The sequence below is a fragment of the Perna viridis genome, chromosome 4 (genome assembly GCF_037379345.1).
Source record: "Perna viridis isolate PV_CMFRI_1.1 ecotype Kerala chromosome 4, ASM3737934v1, whole genome shotgun sequence".
Lineage (NCBI taxonomy): Eukaryota > Metazoa > Mollusca > Bivalvia > Mytilida > Mytilidae > Perna > Perna viridis.
This window is the reverse complement of record NC_142448.1, coordinates 52,606,046-52,628,665: the sequence shown is the minus strand read 5'-3', so window position 1 is coordinate 52,628,665 and position 22,620 is coordinate 52,606,046. Positions and strand designations below refer to the sequence as shown.

Genomic DNA, 22,620 nt, shown 5'->3' with positions numbered 1-22,620 from the left:
TGGTTTCCCTTCAGTTTTGTTTTTCATTAAAATTAACGCTTAGTCTAATGACAAAGTGTTTTGACGCCTATTTCATATTCCAATTTGAAAAAAACTATGTTCTAACTGAAAGGACTTTTCAATTTAGTATCTAATTAAGTAGTATTCTTTGTAAGAATCATGCAAAATCTGAAAAATGTGATACACCCCAAAAAGGCTACATATTTTTTTATTTTTGTAATTAAGTTGCTTTATGGGTGTATATTATGAAATGTGTAATTATTCATTCCAATCTGTCTGCTCTTAGAAGATAATCAACATTGAAATTCTAATAGATGCTATTGTATTTGAGTGTCATTTACAGACTTATCTCCCTTAATTTCGAACTCTACAGTGCATTCTGTATAATTTTTATCTCCTAAGAACACGGGTTATATGAAAAATCGAATGTTAATTTCTGTAGACTATAGCAATTGAAACAAAATATCAAAACTATAAGTATGTAAACTTTTCACCCATGAATCACATTTTGCATGATTCTTAGCTGGAGTGCTACTTAAGAATTCAATGCCCAAAAACTCTGTTTCTTTGTTTACCCTAACTCAAGGAATATTTTATTAATTTTCAATGTACCTATTCAAAGAACATTTATTTCAGAATTTTAAGTTTTTTATTGGGAGATCATTTGATATCGGCACTCAAATTTCTGACTCAAAAATCCTTTGATTAAGTATTTGATTTCCTATTCCAAGAACTTGTATTTCAGTATCTAGTGTTCTGTAAGGTTGGTTAATAATAAAACAAAATACAGTTGAAATGATGGACAAAACTGAAAAAGGTTCATTAACTGAAAGATGTTCAATGAAATATATAAGAAAATAGGAATGATGTTTGGCACTTGTCCTGAAAGTGTAGATAAAGGCGTTTTAAATGGCAATGATGAAGGACATATTTTATCAGGAAAATAACGGTATGGATAACTAAGTGTACTACATTAATTCCTTGACGAAGTTTTCAAAACTTAATTTACCAGAATCTGTCGGTTTTGATCGCTTACAAATATTTTCAACATAAGAGAAAGGAAAAATGTTACATATGTCGTACACATGGGCGGATCCGGAGATAAAAGAGGATGTCCATTTAAAACTGGCAGATCATATAATATACATGTAGTTGGCAAAGGGTCTATGTTATCCCACTGAATTGTTCATTACAGTGTAATGTTAATATCATATGTATGATAAATAGTAAATGATTTCTTATAGCGACAATAGATGGCTCGGAAAACGATTTTTTTCCTATGAAAACAACCAAATTTTGCACAAAATAAGGAGTTTTCTCCCTTTTCAATTAATTGCAATGATTTCTATGTATTTTTTCTCTTTAACTGTTGTAGTTCATAAAAAACCAACATTCAACCTTGAGAAAGGATGCATTTGTGATATGAAAATTATTTAAAAACAAAATTGTCATGTACCCACTGCCTGATTTTTGCATGGACACCCTCTTAAAATTTAAAATTGGTTGATTCTGCCAAACATTCTCCAATAAAGCGGGGCCAACCCCGGATCCGCCACTGCATATAACATATTAGTAATTGAAGTTGAGCTTATACATGATTGCCGATACCCCAGCATTCCAAACTTTCAAAATAAAAAGATGTACTAATAATTCCTGAACGGTAAATGTCCCTTAATACTAGAAAACACCATGTATATACTTTAATAATTTATATACCCCAACTCAACCAGCGATGGGTATTTTACATGAGAAAAAAATGTTCCGTCTACCGCCTTTTACACATGGTGTTCATCGATTTTATATGCCTCTATAAAATCAAATTTGTTATTACGGTATGATGAAATGTGTGACTTGAAAAAAAATGAAGTAGCTGTAATTAAAAGACGAGATATGTTTGTCCTTCTTTATATTTCATACCCAATCCTCTTTTTGTTTTACGTGTCATAGTTTTCCTTTTTCTTCTTTGGTCTACCCTGGACTTGACTTTTTATGAGCAACTCGGTGGTTGTATCTAGAAAATCATAGGACACTTACCCTACCGGTGTACATGGTCCATGTTCCCATTTTTCCATATTTTTATGCTACCCGGACCCAAACATGATGATTATTACAAATCGATGAAACTGAACAACTCCCCCGCTATTGCCTTATTCTTAAAGATTTCAAAAATTTCCATTGATGCTGGTGAAAACACATTTCTAAATTACAAATATTTGTTTATTAATAGTTACCCATTATTTTGATATACTTTTGAATTAGTCTGATTTCGATTCATTCATTATCACAAAATTATCATCATACTGGCACCGGCATTGACCTAGGCCTTGACAAAAGTAATTGAAGCATTCAAAAGATTAAATGCATACACGTAAACATCGACCATTGTCATGAAATTTGATTTCAAATGTAGATGAATTACATCAGTTTTTTCTTTGCATCCAAATCTGATTTTTATATTATGCAATATTTTAAACTTCAAAGTTTACTTTTCAGCTGTAATTTGTTACTTCGTTTGTTAGTTCCTTCTTATTTAACAAAAGTGTAGGTTGACGGAAAAATGAAAGCAAATGCCAATAGTTGAAGGGTATGGTTTATAATTGAAACATTCAATTAGATGATATAAAATATCATATAAATAAAGGGTATTTGTCCATCAATTGAATTGTGCACCTTTCGATCCTAAATTGTGATATCATTTAATACTTCAAACTTCAGTGTTAATTTTATTGCTGAAATTTGTCACCTGATTGGCGTATCATGTCTTCGTGTGTTGGTACATTCCTACTTCGCAAAAGATATTGCATGAACAAAAGTGAAGGTTGACGAGAAAATAAAAGCAAAGAACAATAGTTGAAGGTTACGGTTTAAAAATGACACGATTAGATTACATAAAATAGTATATAAATAAAGGATATTTATCCAGCAATCAAATCCATCTATTGTCAAAAGGAAACCTTTCATAGGCAGGTAAATACTTTTTTTGTATGTTTTCCATCGTATTGATTTTTTTGTACGTTTTCCATCGTATTGAGGTGTGCCTTCTTTGTGATATTCATAGTAAATTCATATTCACGTAATATTCATATTTTTTTTATCAGGGGTACACGTAGAAAATAATAGCAGTAATAATACCTATGCTGCTACCACACTCTCCACAGACGATGTTTTAAAAATGCTGGAATATTGATCAACAACATATTTGTCCAGTGTCGTGGACGCGTGTTTCAAAGAACGGTCGGCATTCCAATGGGTGCACCTGGTTCATGCTCCCAGATTTTAGTGAAGTCGGAGTTGTTGATTTACTTTTGTTTCTTTGTATGTATTATCCTGGTTAATGTATGTTCTTTGTTTGTGTCTGTATTCCATGTCTGGTCTTTATCACTGGATTGCATTCTTTTGATTTCCACTAGAATCTTGGTTCCCTTGATTCTTCTTTGATGTATAAGCATATTTAATTTGTAGAAAATGCTTTTTGTAACTTTCTGGATGATCAATTTTCGGGAAATAACAGTAGGCAATTATACTTTGAATAGTACCTGTTTTGGAATGCCGAACGAAATTTAGTTATACATTCCTCTGGAACAATATTTAATCTAGTGACTGGCATTGATCATAGTTTGGTTAAGAGTTAATTGGCTCTAAATTGTAATCATGTGTGAAACCGTAGGTATTGTTATTTCGGCGTTTCCGTGTATTGCCATTTAAATCTATGTCCATGAGACATGTTGTTACGTATTGGTATAGAAACTATATCAAAATGTTGAATTAGTTCTCAAGATGTTTCCAATTTCCATAATATTGTCGTTAAGACCGAAAGGGTAAACCGTTTATAACTTCCGTATCCATGCCGATTCGACCAGTCAATAGGAAATGCGGAAATTTGAATAGGATTCTCCTGTCTGTTCATTATTTTTTTTCAAAGATGAATGGTTTAATATGTAGTCATGAAATAGTAATCAAGGGGACCAAAATTCTAGCGAAAATCAAACGAATATAATCCAGGGACCAGAATGAAAAAGACAAACACAACATAGAACATAAAGTAACTAAAATATTACAAACAAAGTGAACAAAAGTAATAAGCAACTACGAACTCCACTAAAACTGGGAGCATGGACCGAGTGCACTGGTAGGGTAAGCGTCCTCTGCTTTTCTAGAAACACCCGCTGAGTTGCTCATAAAAAGTCCAGTCCGGGATAGTCGAAAGAGGACAGGTAAACTATGGCACGTCTAACAAATCAGTTTTCATGGTGCTGATGGATACACCGTAACTATCCACGAGTGCATGATGACGAACATAAAACTTTTGTAGTGATGACTTCAATCTTGTAGCAACATAAGCCTGTTCCAGAAGCCTAATTGTAAGATGTATAGCGCGATACAAAAAGTCTGCGTAGCTACAGCAATCTCTGGCATAATGTATGAGTTGTGTTATACTCCATGGGATGTTGCCACAGATGAAAAGGAAAGTTGACAGTTTTAAATGAATAGTCATCATGTTTGTCGTAGAATTTAGTCAATAGTTTTCAAAGAATTTAGTAAAAACTAATTTATGGTAACGAAAACAGTCATGTACAACAAAGCTAACGTTTTCTATACGAAACATTTCTTGACTCATGTTATCACTGATACTAAAGGTAATTTTAATCTATTGATTACTGCTTGGTTTGCTTTAGAATATATACAGTCAAACATGTCTTAGCAATCAATCACCTGTATTCAACCTGTCTTAGCAATCAATCACTTGTATTCAAAATGTCTTAAAATCAATGATTCATTTATGTAGTGCATCTTGTGTAAATTTAAGTTTTACACGGAGCCCTCTTGTCCAATGTGATTATATAGAAGTTTACTGCATTTACTTTTTCTGGTATATATTTTAAATTATGAAAACAGCAAAATGCCGGCCAGGATACCGGAGGATGCATCTAACATTGAAGGGGCAACATGTAATGACCCCCTTACTGCCAATGGTTTTGAGGAAGAATCAAAAGTAGTGATAAGTGGAATATCGTGTCGCCTTCCAGAATCAGAGAATGTTGAAGAGTTCAGACAACATTTAATGAACAGAGATGACATGGTAACTGATGATGATAGAAGATGGCCACAAGGTATATAATCAACTGTAAATCAATGTCCATATTTTTTGGATTGTCTTTTCTTTCCTCTGCATGACTTTTGTTCGTGCATTGAAAAACATACTGCTAAAGTTATAAACTTCAAGTACTTATGATTTTCCCTTGGATAAATGCCACATGGAATGTGCACTTGGGGTTTTAGGACCAATCTTTTATGTTCCAGGCAATTATTCATCTAAATAAAGATTATTTCTCAACTCGAGATGGTAAAATCAAGATTTCAACATGCGAGCCTTATCGAGAATTGTTTAAATTAAGAAATGGCTGTTGAGAGATTAATCGGTTTCTCCCATGAAATCAGTAGAAACAGTGACAAATGAGTCATTTAACACATTTATTAGTCAAAATGTTCATCCTTTCATAAAAATTCAATATTAAAAACCAGGAACATTTTCACCCAGTATAATGTGCGAGTAAATTCAAATTGATTAAAATTGTCATTTTTTTTTTTTGGATAATCTTCCGAAGCTGAAATTGGTTTCATCGTTTTATCTCAGTATACTAATGTAATAAATATTCAAATGTCATTGTAACTACTGGGATGGCAGTAATGATATTATTTGAATTTGAACAATGTCGAAATAAATACTTTGAGTTCTTTTTAATGTAATTGAAGATCAAATTTTGAGCTGGATTTTAGATATGTGAAATAGGAGATATGAAACAAAATTCGTCAAATGTATGTAAAACTGAATACTGTTTAACTATTGATATAAAGATTGACAGTTTATAAATATCAGAAAACAATTTAATAATAACAAAAAATGCGAACTTAAGATAACAGTCTTATTGTAAATCATTCCCCCAAAATGTATTCATGCCATAATTCTCACAAGGATCATATACCTTCAGTGCTTACAGCACCTTGTTTTTGATGATATGACGATTGGCAATTTTCTAATGTAGAATTTCAAGGGGGTCTTCTCCAAGTTTTTTTTTAATGAAAGAAACATTTCCAATGTAATCAAATAGCATGTGAAAGACCTTTTGCTATAATTACTGAAGTATATTGTATTTTATTTGTAGGATTATACGGACTACCAACGAGGAATGGTAAATTAAAAGATATCAGTAAATTTGATGCCTCTTTCTTTGGTGTTCTCCCAAAACAAGCTAACAGAATGGACCCACAGTTAAGATTAATGTTGGAGGTGACTTATGAGGCAATAGTTGATGCTGGTATGTACATGTATAAAAACTATACATTGTTGTTGTTCGTGGTTTATAAGATGTTCCACAAATGATGTGTGAACATATAATCAAAATTGTAACGGTCAATCTACCATTCCTTTCTAAAAATAGCAAGACTTGACAAAACCAATATTTTAGATTGGTTTTAGCAAATCACACATGCTCTCACTAGAAAACTAGATATGGTGAAACGCAACAAATGCACAATGGTAAAAGTATGAAATACTTACAGAGATCATCAAAAGGTCTTCACTTAGTGTAAACACACCTTTGAGTAATCGCTGAAAGGCCCGGACAACAAACGTAGTAACAGAATAATGACACTTCTTGAAAATAAATTAAAAGGTCAAATAACGACACGAGAAAACATGAATGAACAACATTTCCTGACTGTGTACAGGTGCATGTCTGTGTTGGGGTTAAACTAGTATTGAAGGGCCTTAACCACCCCCTTTAATGTTAAAAATTGAACTGAAACTACAAATAAACACATCATCAAATTCATTCAGCAATATATCAAATTCTCAATCATGGAATATATCAACATAAAAGATATAGACAAAAATGAGATTAATCTCTTTTGTGATAAATTTTTGTACCAAGGCTGCCATTTTCTAGTATTATATTTAAATTAAGAGGAGATGTACAGGTACTCTTTATGTTAGACATTGTCAATTTAAGTTCTTTTGGGAGATTTCCTGAACATAGTGTTCGATTATTTACGGCCAAAATATTATTAAGAAACCTAAAAGATTCACATTACTGATTATGTTTGAAGGAGCTTTAAGGATTTCAGCCAGGAACTGTGAATCGTAACAGTAATGGAACAAATTGGCTATGAGAGGAACGCAATTAGTCCCCATTGGAATACTAACAACCTGTCTGTATAGAATATAACCAAAACGAATATCAATATTGTCAATAAAAAATTGATGCATTGAGCATATCTAAATATGTCCAGTTAGTGTATTTATCCTGTCTATAATCATTGGATAAAAGCACTGTAGTCAATTAATACATGAAATGCCTGTGACAACTTTTTTTTAATAAGTTTATATGGCAGTGCTGTATAAAGAGTAATAGAGTTATAACTTCCTACAGAATCATACGAATCTTGAAAGTTATGAAGCCGTTTTATTACCCCAAACAAATTTTGATACTCCAAAACAGTTAACACAATTAAATTCATAACAACATAAACAATTGATTAATATAACGTTTAAGTAGCATTTAGAGGTTAATATTTTAGAAATATAAGAGGTAGAACACTTGCAGGAGGATAAAATATAACGGGATTAGTCCTTCAAAGAGTTGTTAGTGGCCTAAAATGTGTTTTTCACTTTGCATTCAAGGTATTAACCCAGACAAAATAAGAGGATCAAAAACAGGAGTTTTCATAGGGTGTAACGCTTCAGAAGCACATGATGCTTGGTCATGTGATCCAGAAAAAACTGTAGGATACAGTATGACTGGATGTACAAGATCTATGTTTGCAAACAGAATATCCTATTTCTTTGACTTTAAAGGTTAGAAATTAGGGCTTCTTTTGTCTAGTCATGCAGAGATTGAATTTAAGAAACTCACTAATTATACGACATAAGGATTTCTTAGAACTATTGATAATGGCAAATGCGATGAAATAAGGGTTTAACAGTGAGGATGTGTTTCCTGGATTTTGTTATATTTTGATGAATCCATAGCTTCACTTCATATTTTAATGTGAGTAATATGGGATACACTGTACACATAAAAAGATGACATTTGGGAAAATAGGTCTTTTACGATTTTCGGGAGAAAAGAGAATATGTTTTTATACACATGTATTTTAAAATTCAAAAAGAATAACCCTGTGATTGATTTCATCGAACAATAGATCTATTTTATGTTTAAGTTATATGTAACAAGATAAATGAGGTATTTTTTCGTCTCATTTTAGGACCAAGTTTTGCAATTGACACAGCTTGTTCTTCAAGTTTATTAGCAATGGATCAAGCTTTACACAGTATAAGACAAGGACATTGTGATTCGGCTATAGTTGGTGGATGTAACCTCTGTCTCAAACCAACAACTTCCCTTCAGTTCCTTAAACTTGGCATGTTGTCTAAAGATGGAACTTGTAAATCATTTGATGCTTCAGGTTTGCTATATTTAATTTCATTAGTATAATGACAGATTTGATAAAAAACGTGTTATTGTTGGTTATAGCTCTATAAATTGGAATTTTAACTTTAAACGTCTTATGGATGCCGCGTAGAACTACCCTAGAAAATGTATGAAACGAGAACAGGAAGACATATTATTCACTATCAGAGTAGGTAAAGGCTGTGAAGACTTTCATTTTGAAACGTATGAAAATTTTAAATAGGTCAATGAGTGTCAATGCCTCATCAGTTTTCAAAGGCCTTGATGTAACAAAAACATTGTCTACTATACATGACAAATATGTTGTCCTATCAGCAGACATAGCCCAAACAACATTGTTAATCGCTGCAAAACGTATTACATCCAATGTTTATCACCAGGCGTAGAACATAATAGCAGGTATACTGCTACCACATTCTCCGAAGGAGATATAGTAGAAAACCATAAATATGCGCTATCCTAATTTGTCTCTCTACCAAAGACGATGATTGTGATCTACGTCTATATAATGGATTCATAACTCCACAAAAATCCACATAAATGACGCTACTTAGCTGGATTTCCAAAATTTGCCACAAAACCTCTTTCAAATTTTTTAACTTTTAAAATTACAGCTGTCAAAGACAGTCGCCAGTGCTAGCACTACACTTGTTACTCTCGTAGTGGTATTAATTCAATGTGGATCCTGAAAAATTCAAAGATCTTCTTGTAATACTCAAATCAAGATTATTCTCAATATACAAAACCATTAAAACCTAGGACTTTTCAACTGTTTACACGTCTATTCACTTTTTATGAGCAACTCGGCGGGTGTTTCTAGAAAAGCAGAGGACGCGTACCCAACCGGTGCACCTGGTCCATGCTCCCAGTTTTTAGTGGAGTCCGAGTTGCTCATTTGCTTTTGTTACTTTGTATGTATGATTTTAGTTACTTTATGTTCTTTGTTGTGTATGTCTGTTTTCCATGTCTGGTCTTTGTCCCTGGATTACATTCTTTTGATTACCGCTATAACCTTGGTTCCCTTGATTAGTCCCCCAAACTAAGTTTTAATCCCGACACAAAAACGTTATATATCGTTGTTACTCGAACAAAGACGGTTCATCTAGAAACAGAAATGTAGTACTTGGTAGAGATTCCTCACACTCTGAAAAAACGATTCCAAATCTTTTTTCCAAATATACCAAAGATCTTTTCAAAATGCTGTGAAATAATCTCAACAGTTTTATGGTTTGATTTATGATCTCCGTCATGACGACAGATTTGCTCATAACTTCATATTTTCCCTCACCTATATGATCCAGATTTGACTTCAAACGGCCAACTGTATGATCTTTCTATTTCTAGGAGATGGATATTGTAGAAGTGAAGGTGTTGTTGCTTTATATTTACAAAAAGATTGTGATGCTATACGTATCTATTGCACAGTTGTACACTCAAAGACAAACTCAGATGGCTGTAAAGAACAAGGTACAGTATCTTTTGCATAGCTGTACGCTCAAAGACAGACTCAGATTAGTTGTACACTCAAAAACAAACTCAGATGGCTGTAAAAAAGGTAGAGTATCTATCAGAGATTATACAAAGAAAACAACTATACACAACAAAGAACATTAAATAATCAAAAAAATAAATACAAAGTAACAAAAGTAAATGAACAACTCGGACTCCATTGGGAGCATGAACCAGGTGCACTGGTAGGGTAAGCGTCCTCTAATTTTCTGAGAAACTCATCGGTTAGCTCATAAACAGTCAATTCCAGGTTAGACGTAAGAGGAAAGGAAAACTATGACACGTTAAACAAATCGGTTCCCATGGTGCTGATGGATACACCATAATGATCCACGAGTTCATGACGACTTTAAAACATCTGTATTGATGACTTCAATCTTATAGTATTCCTGTTCCAGAAGTCTAATTGTAAGAAATCTAGCGCGGTACAAAAAGTCCGAGTAGCTACGGCAAGCTCTGGCATAACGTTTGAGTTGTGTTATATTCCATATGCAGGTGCTGAAGGAATGTTGCCAGAGATGAAAGGAAAGTTGACAATTTTGAATGAAAGGTCATCGCATTTGTCGTATAGTGTGGTCAATAGTTTTCCTTTACAATCGATTTCTAAGTGTAGGTCAAGAAATGAGGCTGATTTCACAGTGTCTGTACAATCATTTATCTCAAGTTATTTGAGGGAAAATGCGATGTATAAAGTCCCCAAAACTAGGATTGTTAAACGATAATACGTCATTTATATAGCGGATACTGAGATCAAAGGCTCTAGTTAAACGATTGTCTATCTTTTGGATGATACAGATCAGTTATGAAGTCAGCCTCTTTAGCGTGAAGGAATAATATAACATCTGCTGTAAACACAAACTTATGTGGCTTTTTATGATAAAGTAGAATACCTATTGTACAGTTGTACCCTCAAAGACAAACTGAGACTATAAAGAACATGGTAGAGTTTTTGTTGTTTATTTACAATAAAATTAAATATCAGAAGTAAAACGTTTTGTAACCGATAACAACACATCATTTATCATCTGGCAGATATGACTTTGTTGTTTATTTATGGTTCATTTTAGACTGGAATTTCTGTTAGTGTACATGTTCATAATATTAAGGTGAAAAATAACAAAGTAAAGGGGGAATATTTAATTGATACTTATGGCATATAATTTGGATATACTTTCTGTTAAAGTTTCCAAGATACAATATTGAAGCCATAAAAATATATTATGTCATATAATACTGACCAGAATTGTATTGCATTGATTGCAGACATTAATCATTTATTTATTTATTTATTTATTTATTTATTTATTTATTTATATTCAGTCATTATCTAGGAGACTAATAGTCCACTTAATGTTGATTTAAATTTTGTAAGGGTATTCACAATTAGCAGAATCACTCGTTTGTGCATGGCAATTGAGTTTCAGCTTTACGTGAAAATGAAACAGGAAACTGGGTTGAAAATAGAAGAAAAAGGCTAATTTGGGTATGACGAATCAGGATAGGCAATGGGTTACAGGTATCGTCCTGGTCGAAGGTCGATTATGCCAATTCACCAGGGAATCAAATAATATGTCGAGTGGAAATTATGTACATATAAATTGTAAGTGCCTTTGTTATGTATTTCACAGGTATCACATTTCCATCAGGGGCTGCACAGAAACAATTATTAAGGGAAATTTACACTGAGGCCTTTATTGATCCTACTACAGTTGAGTATGTCGAGGCCCATGGGACGGGGACTAAAGCAGGTGACACACAGGAACTGAATGCCATCACTGATGTATTTTGTAATGGCAGAGAAACACCAATGCTGATTGGATCTGTCAAATCCAACATGGGACATCCAGAAACGGCATCAGGTAAAAGAAACACCACTTCTGTTTGGATATGTCAAGTCCAACATGGGACATCTGTTTATGGTAAGTAAAAACCACTTCTGATTGGATCTGTCAAGTCCAACATGGGACATCTGTTTATGGTAAGTAAAACACCACTTCTGATTGGATCTGTCAAGTCCAACATGGGACATCTGTTTATGATAAGTAAAACACCACTTCTGATTGGATCTGTCAAGTCCAACATAAGACACCTGCTTAAGGTAAGCATAAAGCAATTTCGATCGGACCTATTATGTCCAGCATGGGGCAACTGCTTCAAGTAAGAGAAACACCAATTCGGATTAGTTGTGTCTCATCTAACACTAGGCACCCAAAAGTTGATTCAGCAAAAAAAAAAACACCAATTTGGATTGGATTTGACATGCCCAACATAGGACACCTGTTTCAGATATGAGAAACACTACTTCTAATTAGATCTGTCAAATCTAAAATGGGACATCCAATTTCTGGTAACATGAAAACCACTTCAGATTGGATTTGAGACATCAAGAACCTGCTTCAGGTCGGTTCTGATACAGTTTAATGCATAGTTAATTAAAAATCATTGATGCTTCATATAATCAAGTTTCTATATGATATGCTTTAGAATGATGAAGTTCATGATATTTAAAATTTAACAGTGTTTCTGCCTCAGAGGTGTTCACTTTTATGTAAACACGTGATTTTGAAAGATGTTTTTACTACCAAAGCTCAATGCATATTGCGATTCTGAATAAAATTCTCCAGACTTAAAATGTGAAGAATAACAAAGTCAAAATGTATTGGCGTCAAAATTTTGAAATGTTAAGCATTTAACTAAATACTAGTAGATCTCAACCTTATTGAAGTAATATAACTTAAAATTAATCAATATAGTGAAATATGATTGCTCATTTACTTTTGTTATTTTTGCTTTTTCATGTTCTTTGTAATATGCGTATTTTTTCTGTCTGGTTTTTAACCTTGGAATTTGTTCTTTTGAAATCTGCTTGATTCTTGGTTCCTTTGATTAATATTTAAAAAAGGAAAATCTCAAATCCATGTATGTGTTTGCCTGTATACAACTGGTCCGTAGTTATGTATAATGATATTTCCCAAAATTAAGGAACATGACAAGTACACTAGTCCTGCTGATTTTCTGCTTTTCATAATGTATTTATACTATTACAATTTCATTTTCATGTCTTCAGTCTTCAAAATCCAGTCTACAACTACTGTATGTTTTCCAAGATTTAAATCTTTAATTGTGTCAATGAAAGATCAATAATTTTAGGTTTAGCAGCTATAACCAAACTCATTGTTGGTATGGAGGACAAGCTCATACCAGCAAATCTTCACTACAATACACCCAACCCAGATGTACCAGGATTGGTAGATGGAAGGTTAGAGGTCATTACCCAGGCAACAGAGTTCAATGGAGGACTGATGGGTGTGAACTCTTTTGGTTTTGGAGGTACAAATGTTCATGCTGTTCTTAAACCAAATCAGGAAATTCAAACTAAAAGTATTGATTTGTCAAAGAGATTATGTTTATATAGTTCAAGGACAAAAGAAGGATTAGAGAAGGTTTTGAATGCAGCAGAAGAGAAATGTGAAGACATTAATTTTCATGCTTTGTTGAATGGTTCATATAGTGTTGATCACACCTACAGAGGATACACTGTGTTGAATTCAAGAGAACAAATTAGAGATATACAGGTCAGTACACAATAAAAAATTCTCGAATAATAAATGTGTGTACCCATCATGTAAGGTATGCAGGTCAGTACACATAGTTCTATCTTCGAAGATGAATTGGAGCACTTTCAGGACGCTTACCATACTGGTTCATGTACTTTTATCACTTTGTACGTATTATTTGTGTTATTTTATGTTCTTTATTTTTTGTGTCTGTTTTCCACGACTGGCAGGACCTTCGAATTGACAAATCGAACCTAATATGAAATTTGTGTTTAAATGTTACAAATATGGGTACTTTTTAATGGATTTACGTTTAGTATTATTGTAAGAGCTATTTATACCACACACAAGCCTTTTTAAAAATGTCTTTGTTCAATTCAAATCGACACTCAAAAGATTTGTCAATCTTCAACAAGTAAGCACATTATTTAAATATGATAGAAAAATAAATTTCCACAATATTTTTGTAGGAAAATTAAGCTCGGTGAAACTAAATTGTCTCATTCTATGATTTTTAAAGCAAGTGCCACTAGGAGGAAAGAGGCCAGTGTGGTTTGTATTTGCTGGGATGGGTACACAGTGGTGTGGTATGGGGAAACAAATGTTAACGGTACCTAGATTTAGGAAGTCCATACTTAAATCAGACGCTGTTCTCCGTCCATATGGTGTAGAACTGTATGAACTATTGACGGATGGCTCAGAGGAGGCCTTCAATGATACTATCAATTCATTCGTAGGAATTGCTGCGATACAAGTAAGTTTGACCCTAGTTTTAGTTTTTTTAAAGACGTTTGTTTAAAACCCCACAAATAAGATTTTCATGTGGAAAAAAATCCATAGAAACTTGGTGTTGATAAAGATCAATGGGCATTACAATCCATCTTTCTCTTTATATTTGGGGTTATTGTAATTTACTACAGTGTATTTTGTAAATTCTGTTATATTTCGACATGTATGATGTGATTTAGATTAGTCACAATATTAAAAATTTAAATTGCTGTGAAGGGATCTTACTAAATATCACTAAATTTTTAACCACAAAGGCACAAAATCACAACGATAAATGCATGCAATAATTTCTTAGATGTGACGTCAGACCAGACCATTTGTATACCTGTATATTTTAAGGTTGCTTTGGTGGATCTTTTGTTTGCTACGGGTATTCACCCTGATGGAATAGTTGGACATTCAGTAGGAGAGCTAGGTTGTGGATATGCTGATGGGTCACTCACTTCTGAGGAGACAGTAATTGCTGCATACTGGAGAGGAAGATGTATCAAGGATGCAAAATTGTCCCCGGGTGGAATGGCTGCAGTAGGTAAGTGGGTGCATTTATATTCTGACAATTTTTGTATTTAATGGATCTTTGGATGGATGAAAACAAGAAAAAATATCAATATTTTAATTTTGTTTGTTTTTTTTGTTTTTTTGTTTTTTTTTTTGGGGGGGGGGTTGGTTTTGTTTGTTTGTTTTGTTTTGTTTTTTTTTTAAATGCTTTTTGTAGGTTAAATTGCAACTATTTTATAAGGGCTGATATGGTTTTTAGAACAAAAATTGCTTCAATATAATTTGAAACACGATAACTTATTGGCACGGTAGTCATAGACATTTTTAATATCAACAGGCATATTAAAGGAAATTTGATATTGTTTGCATTAATATAGAGCTCTAATTTGCAAGTGTCTCATAAAGTGGTACTTTGTTAGACCAGTACAAATGTCTCCCATGCTGCAGTATTCATTCATGCAATTTCATTGAAAATTACGCTCTATGGATTGTGGATCGCTAGTAAAGCACAAAAAACAAACAAATAAACAAAAAAAAACCTCAAGTCGCTCATATGAATAAATCATACTGAAATTATTGTTTTTGTATCATCCCATGCAGTAAATTTTGCAAAACAAAATGAGATAACGATACACTTTATGCAAATTAGATAATAAAACAAACTGTAATCAAAGAAACAATATGAGTGAACCATCTTTCGATAGATCATACATACATTGAAGGATATTACTTGTACAAAATACCATAAGAAAATTTGTATTTTGATCGTAAATAAATGCAAGGAAATGGATAAAAAAATTAAAAGAAAATGATTATACTAAAAATACAAATAAATAGATAATGTAAAAACTACAAGGAAAGAGATGCAATATATCGATTAATATTGCATGTACTTACCAATGTTTGCTCGATTAAGCCATTTTACAGTATACATGCAAAGCACATTGAAATAAATCTTTTTATACATGCAAGTATTTGTTTCTTTTCATATCAGCCGTGATTTTTTAACAAAGGTTTACTCCTAAAAAGGTCATATGTTCCTTTATCATCCACTTGAGCAGCTACATATGGTGCTATATATGTAGATACATAGATAGATAGATCGGTAGATAGACAGATAGCTCTTGCAAAGATAACAGTATAATGTTGTTTTGAGGACAGCTGCAGTCTGTCCTGTGGTATGAGGATTTCCTCCTCGTCTATCGAAGACAAAGGTTGGCTTTTAGCTGACGATAATCATTCGAGTTGGTTTATTGTCTTTTTTGAAAGACGCACGAAATCAAATCTCCTCTTTTTTTCATTTTACATGACTTTAACAGGAAATGGTTACTGATGTCTGATGCTAATTTCAACCAACCTTTCAACTATGAAAAAAAGATCCTTCTGACCTATTTTCATCTGGATTCTGACAAAATGCAATATGCAAGTTACATCGGGCTCTAATACATATAGTTGACAAGTTATGTCTAGGTTGGAGTTAAATCTTAACATGGTTTGAAAACCACGCTGTAGATACTTCTGTAGTAAAACTATATTGCATAATGTCACGATGAAGACTCTTATGATTCCGACCTGTAAACAAAGCTGAACATTGCTTTAATTACGAAAGCATAAATTTCAGTACAGTGACTGTTTTCAGCAAAATAAAGAAATAATATGGTTTCAAGATAGAAACCTATCTCCTGTCGCTTAGTTGTTGCAATTTTATTTTCGAGCAGCCCGAGTTAATGCGTTGAGAGAGAGAGAGAGAGAGAGAAAGGGGGGGGAGAGAGGGAGAGAGAGAGAGAGAGAGAGAGAGAGTACATTTTGTTTCCTTTGACATTTTCAAGAGAATTTTTGGCTCGATAATGAATTTCAGTGCATGATTTATTGCTTTGTGACATCACGTTCAAGGTCAAATTCCACCGGTTTCAAAAGATAATTGATAATGGTATATGTTTCATTTTAAGATTTCATTTCATGAATTTAATTTTACTGATATTTTTCCACAATTTCCAAGTAATGAGCTATGTCTATATAATAAAACGACAGATTTCGCACGCGTGCGTATAGTGATTGACACATTGCAGAGCTGTACTATCGTAGCTTGATTATTACTGAAATATAATCACTTTCTAGATGCCGCTTGGGGCGGATATACTTACCCTTCCGGGCACATGATGTCACACCCGGTTGTTTGTCAAAGTTCAAAATGCTAGTGGTTAAGTTATATAACGCATACATTTGGGAATATTTAATGCATTATTTTTCTTCTTACTTCTTTGAATATTTGCTTATTCTTTTCAATAATGATATGTATATTTGGTCGCTTTCAACCATACTCCTTTTTAGATAGTCCGCTAAATCTGAACTCTAATATATTAACGTTTGTACCATTTAGAGATCTCAAATTTCTTTGCAGTCCAACTATTCAAATACTTGTGAGAATAGCACATATAAACATCTCTACATATAAATTTGCGTAGACATTTGGCCATTCTTTAATTTTCTGCAGGTTCATGAGCAATTAATATTGAACTTTAATAATATCAATATATTTCACAAGATTTTTTCGTTTAATCGATGGATTCAGTTCTTGCACGGTGAGCGAATTTGAGCTTTGTCCATGTTCTAGGGTTGTATTTACAGCTTTTGTCATTGTGATGTTGATGGTAGTTCTCTGTGGCTTAATATTTGGTTTTCTTTCTCTAATACTAGAAGTCCAATGCAATTTATGCAAAAATGAAAATTTATTTTATACTTACAAGATGAAAGCTGTAAATGCCATCATAGAGATAATTTTGACAAGTAGACAAACAGTTTAGTTTGATCTCATGATCATGTACATACGTGTGATATAAAATCTGTACAGAAACACACAGGATTATTTATTACAGCGTTATGATACATTTTCTGCGCCATGAGAACCAATTTGTTCAAAGTATCATAGTTTTCTTTTCCTCTTTTGTCTACCCCGGATTTGAATTTTTATGAGCAACTCGATGGGTATTTCTAAAAAAGAGTCCGATTTGTTCCTTCACTTTTATTGATTTGTATTTGAACCAGTAGAAATGAGGTTAACCATTGGACTATAAGAGGTGGTGACTACTTGAACTATTAAAAATGGAACCATTAGTAGAGGGATTCGTATTTTGTCCATTAGAAGAGGGATTAACCATTGAAAATAGTGTCAGACATTCGATCAATAGAAGTGTGGTTTGTCATTCGACCATTACAAGTGTGATAAGCAATTTGACCATTAAAAGTGTGGTTAGTCATTCGACCAATTGAAGGGTGGTTTTTCTTTCACCTATTACAAGTGTGGTTAGCAGTTTGACCATTAAAAGTGGTGTCAGTCATTCTGCCATTAGAAGTTAGTCATTCGATCATTACAAGTGTAGCAATTTTACCATTAGCAGAGTGGCTACTCCTTGGACCATTAGAAGAGGTTATGGCCATTTGACCAATGGTAGCAATATTAGTCATGATCCATTTATGGAGTTAAGATGGCCATCGATCATATTGTTAGTTGTCCATTTGGGTATAAAAAGATCCAGACAATTGGGAGTGATTAGAATTAGATTAAGGGATAAGTTTGTAATAAACAGGTTCAAACATTAGCATTAATTTAAAAGATTCAGATATGTTGGATGCTGTACCAACGGTCTAGCAGAAATAGCAGGACCCGATGGAAAAAGGGATTATCATTATATGAAGTGTCATATTATCAATGAAAACATTGTGACTCAGTATGTTGTGAGCGCCAGTAGATTCATTGTTTGACATTGATATTACTCTCTATACATCATGCTGCTCTTCTCTGTTGTTGATGTTCTACAGCTTATGGTTCTCTTTTTGTTTTACCTAAAACAGCAAGATACATTGAATTGCACTTCAATTATACAAAGGTTTTGTACAGGTTGTAATTTTGATCAGGGATTCCGACAAATTAATAATATCTTTTAAACATTTAAACGTAGGGCTGTTCCAGAAGTAGGGATGCAACTATTTTCAGTATCAACTACCCATTAAATATCATTTTGTAAAGTCTATTCAATAGCTTTGAGAGCAATAAGGCTACCCAAACACTCACTAGTTCTTCATTCGAATAACCTAAAACCTGATGATTATATGAATTCACATGGTATTACAGGATGATATTGACGTGCACATGGGTTTCGTAATTTCACACTCGTTGTAATTGTTATTTTCAGCAGTGTGTAATTAAAGTGTATTTTATGTTCCTGTTTGTTGTATGAACATACACGTACATAAAATATCTTAAAATATATGCCTCATTCACATTATACTTGTTCCTAACAATTATGTAATAAATGATAATTAAATTATGGAACATCTATATTCGTGTCGGCAAATTATGGAATTGTAAAATAGGTGTGCCCTTGGTATCACTAAGATTTACCTCTGTGTTTACAGTATTTTTATTAAGCTTGGTACAGCTAGACATTAAATCATAAGAACTGTGTGACGAAGCTCTGGCAAATGTTTTATTTCATATTTACAGTTGTGGAGGCTCTATATTCAACAGTTAACATATCATGCCTTGAAAATACTCATTAGCAGTAATTATGATGAACATTAAGTATTAACCCCAATATGGTGATAAATTGATTCTCTGTCACTGTACCAACTGCTAATACGATTTGTTTTAAAAGTAGCATAAACAGGTTTTGTACAACACGAAATTTTATTATCAGAGCTTTCTTCTAGGGCTATCGTGGAAAGAATCCAAGAAGCAGTGTCCTCCAGGAGTTGTACCTGCCTGTCACAACTCAGAAGATACTGTCACAGTATCAGGTCCAGCTACACTGGTGTCAGAATTTGTAAAAGAGCTCAAGGGAAGACAAATATTTGCTAAAGAAGTCAACAGTTCTGGGGTAGCATTCCATTCCCAATACATGGCTGATACAGCACCTACCCTTAAGACTGCTCTCTTAAATGTAAGCATTAAAAGTCTTAAGGCCAGCTTTGTTCTAACAAAATATCATTGGTGTTGTTAGTACTGTGTTTGGGTAAAGTTAACTAGGACTGAATTGAGATGTATTATGTGTGTATTTTTTTTCGGCGTGTTAAAGCATTCAATGGGGTGCTAAAGCTTTGTGTCCAAATAGTGTAACGGTCCATGTTTCTACACGACCACGAACAATCAAAAATGAAATATTCAATTCTTATAATTACATGTCACATGATTTTCCACTTCATTTGTATTCAATGTTAGCTATACATCAAGAATTGGCAAAACACAGTTATCAATAACAGCTGTCCACTTGATTGTGGGGCTGCTATATATGAAGATGAGATTCATCAACTCATGAGACATCACATATACCCGATTATCCAATTAGACCTGCGTATTTTAATGATTTGCTTAGTAAATGTAATTATTTTGTGATGATTGCTTTTTAAAAAAGGTTTGTCATAAGTAGATACATATCATTATCTCAACACTTTCATCTTATAAAACTCATTAAGTTGGTACAAAAAATACAAAGTATATCACAAATTGTAGACTATTGTACCAAAACAAAGAAGCAGTAAATGGATTAGTACATCAATTCCAGCAAGCAACTGGCATACAGATTTGGCCAAATATTCATCAGCTGAGTACTATGTTAACAACTTGGTTAGTCCCGTATTGTTCCAAGAGGCACTAAACCATGTACCAAAGAACGCTGTTGTCATAGAGATAGCCCCACATTGTCTTCTGCAGACTATACTGCAAAGGTCCCTGGGGTCGAAGTGCACATTTGTTGGATTAATGAAACGAGGACATCGGGACAATGTGGAACTCTTCTTGTCTAGTCTTGGAAAGTAAATTTCAACTGAGTACCTTTCCGTTTAATTTTCAGTAGATAGTTTGGGTTGATATAGCTACTTACATTTCGAAAGAACTCCATGCTTATGAAAAAATTGCACTTTATTACGGAAAAACAATTCATATAAAGATTTAACTTTCTCTAATTAAAATGAGGTATGGTAAGTCAATTTCTGAAGAGAATGACTACTACAGAAAATTCAACCATTTACACATATAGTAAAATGCAATGTTTATGTAGTAGATGTGTGTTATTCCTTAAATATAAATACATGTACATGTATATGTTTAATAAAGACAAAATGTAGAAAATGTAAAGATTCAGTCACCTGTTCACTTCCGATATTTTCATGAATTATAAAATTACTATGCCATCATTTTCCCTTGATCCATCTAACACTTAGAAATTGTTTCAGATGCTTCTTGAATGGAGTACATATGGATCCAATGAAAATCTGCTCACCAGTGAAATTTCCAGTTCCTAGGGGAACCCCAATGATTTCTCCATTAGTAGGATGGGATCATTCTGTATCCTGGGATGTTCCAAAAGTTGACGATTTTCCTACTGGAGCCTCAGATTCTCAAGGCGGTGCTATCTATGAGATTGAAATAGCAGCCAACTCATCTGACAGCTATCTGATTGGTCATGCAATCGATGGACGTGTTTTGTTTCCTGCAACTGGTTATCTTGTTTTGGCTTGGAAAACTCTTGCAAAAATGAAAGGGCATGTTTATGAAGAAATGCCTGTCAAGTTTGAGAATGTGAATATTATTAGGGCAACAATTCTTCAATCTGAAGGTAAAACTTGCCATGACAAATAATAATTTGTATTTTTGCTACGTTAGTTCTCATTATTGAATACCTTCCTGATTATTTTGTAGAAAAATCGTTGATAGTAAGGTACCATTGTTTGTGGTTTTCTTGATTTAATCAAACCACAAGTTCTTTACAAAATACAAACTGTCAAGTGAAAACGGTAAGCAATCCGTACATTTTTAAATCAACAATAAAATCACGTAAAATATAAATAATTTTTTGCCGTATTATACAATGAAAAGTTATACATGCAAATGATGTATCTAATACATATCAGAGTCAATGGAAATAGAACGGATATGGTGAAACGAAAACAATCTACCAGCGTATAATCTAAATCCGTTGATGCAAGAACTAGTCTTACACAACAGTGTAATTCAACTACTTTTCTTTCCAGATGGAAATAAATTGAAGGTAATAGTTTAAGTCATAATTGCAAGCTGTTGAAAAATGTCTTTTCACACTTGATTATTTAGTCATCAATTGGAGTTGAATAAATACTAACTACATCAGTAAATTTTGAATTGATATATGAATTTCAGTAATACATGCTGCAAGATCTTGTGTCTTATTTTAGGAAAGGTAAAGTTTAATGTTAAAATCATGGAATCTACAGGAATCTTTGAGATCTCTGAGAGGAACACTTTGACCTGTCATGGGTGTATATATCAACTGACTACGACCATTGACCCAGTTAACAGAGAGCAGGTGGATTTCACTCTGATATCATCTGATATCTACAAAGAATTGAGACTCAGGGGTTATGACTATGGAACAGACTTCAGAGGCATACATAGAACTACTTTAGAAGGTAGATTTTTTTTCAGAATTTGAATTATGCAATCCTTGTTTGAACTTTGGCCCTAAATTTGATATAAATATAGCAGAAATGAACCGGACGAATGAAAGACTGAAAATATTGTTCAGTTTAGGAAGGTGACCAGCTTTAAAGATTCAGAAAAAGTTTGGTTCAGACAGGTTTCAGGATTATATAAACTTTTGTAGATTTTTCAGGGTTCGGTTCAGACAGGTTTCTGATTTGCTCAAGATTAAGTTTAGATAGATTTTACTATCTACTGTATTTTTGTTTGCTACTAACTTTAACAACTGCCACTTTTCACGTCTGGCGGACTAGTTTTTCCTGTTTTATGATATCTGATATAA

General features: G+C 33.3%; 1 protein-coding gene across 1 annotated transcript in view; it reads left to right on the top strand.

Moving 5' to 3' along the window:
* Positions 1–3,539: 3,539 nt before the first annotated feature.
* The window catches only part of LOC148620514 (fatty acid synthase-like), a 36,803-nt gene continuing 17,722 nt past the window's right edge, over positions 3,540–22,620 (top strand). Inside the window, exons 1-14 of the mRNA XM_088581430.1 lie at positions 3,540–3,663; positions 4,897–5,111; positions 6,165–6,317; positions 7,682–7,855; positions 8,266–8,466; positions 9,816–9,938; positions 11,609–11,839; positions 13,131–13,555; positions 14,058–14,291; positions 14,666–14,855; positions 19,535–19,764; positions 20,334–20,635; positions 21,056–21,438; positions 22,034–22,267. Of these exons, the coding sequence (XP_088437556.1) occupies positions 4,901–5,111; positions 6,165–6,317; positions 7,682–7,855; positions 8,266–8,466; positions 9,816–9,938; positions 11,609–11,839; positions 13,131–13,555; positions 14,058–14,291; positions 14,666–14,855; positions 19,535–19,764; positions 20,334–20,635; positions 21,056–21,438; positions 22,034–22,267 (3,091 nt within the window). The 5' untranslated portion in view covers positions 3,540–3,663; positions 4,897–4,900. The remainder of the gene's footprint in view (positions 3,664–4,896; positions 5,112–6,164; positions 6,318–7,681; positions 7,856–8,265; positions 8,467–9,815; positions 9,939–11,608; positions 11,840–13,130; positions 13,556–14,057; positions 14,292–14,665; positions 14,856–19,534; positions 19,765–20,333; positions 20,636–21,055; positions 21,439–22,033; positions 22,268–22,620) is intronic.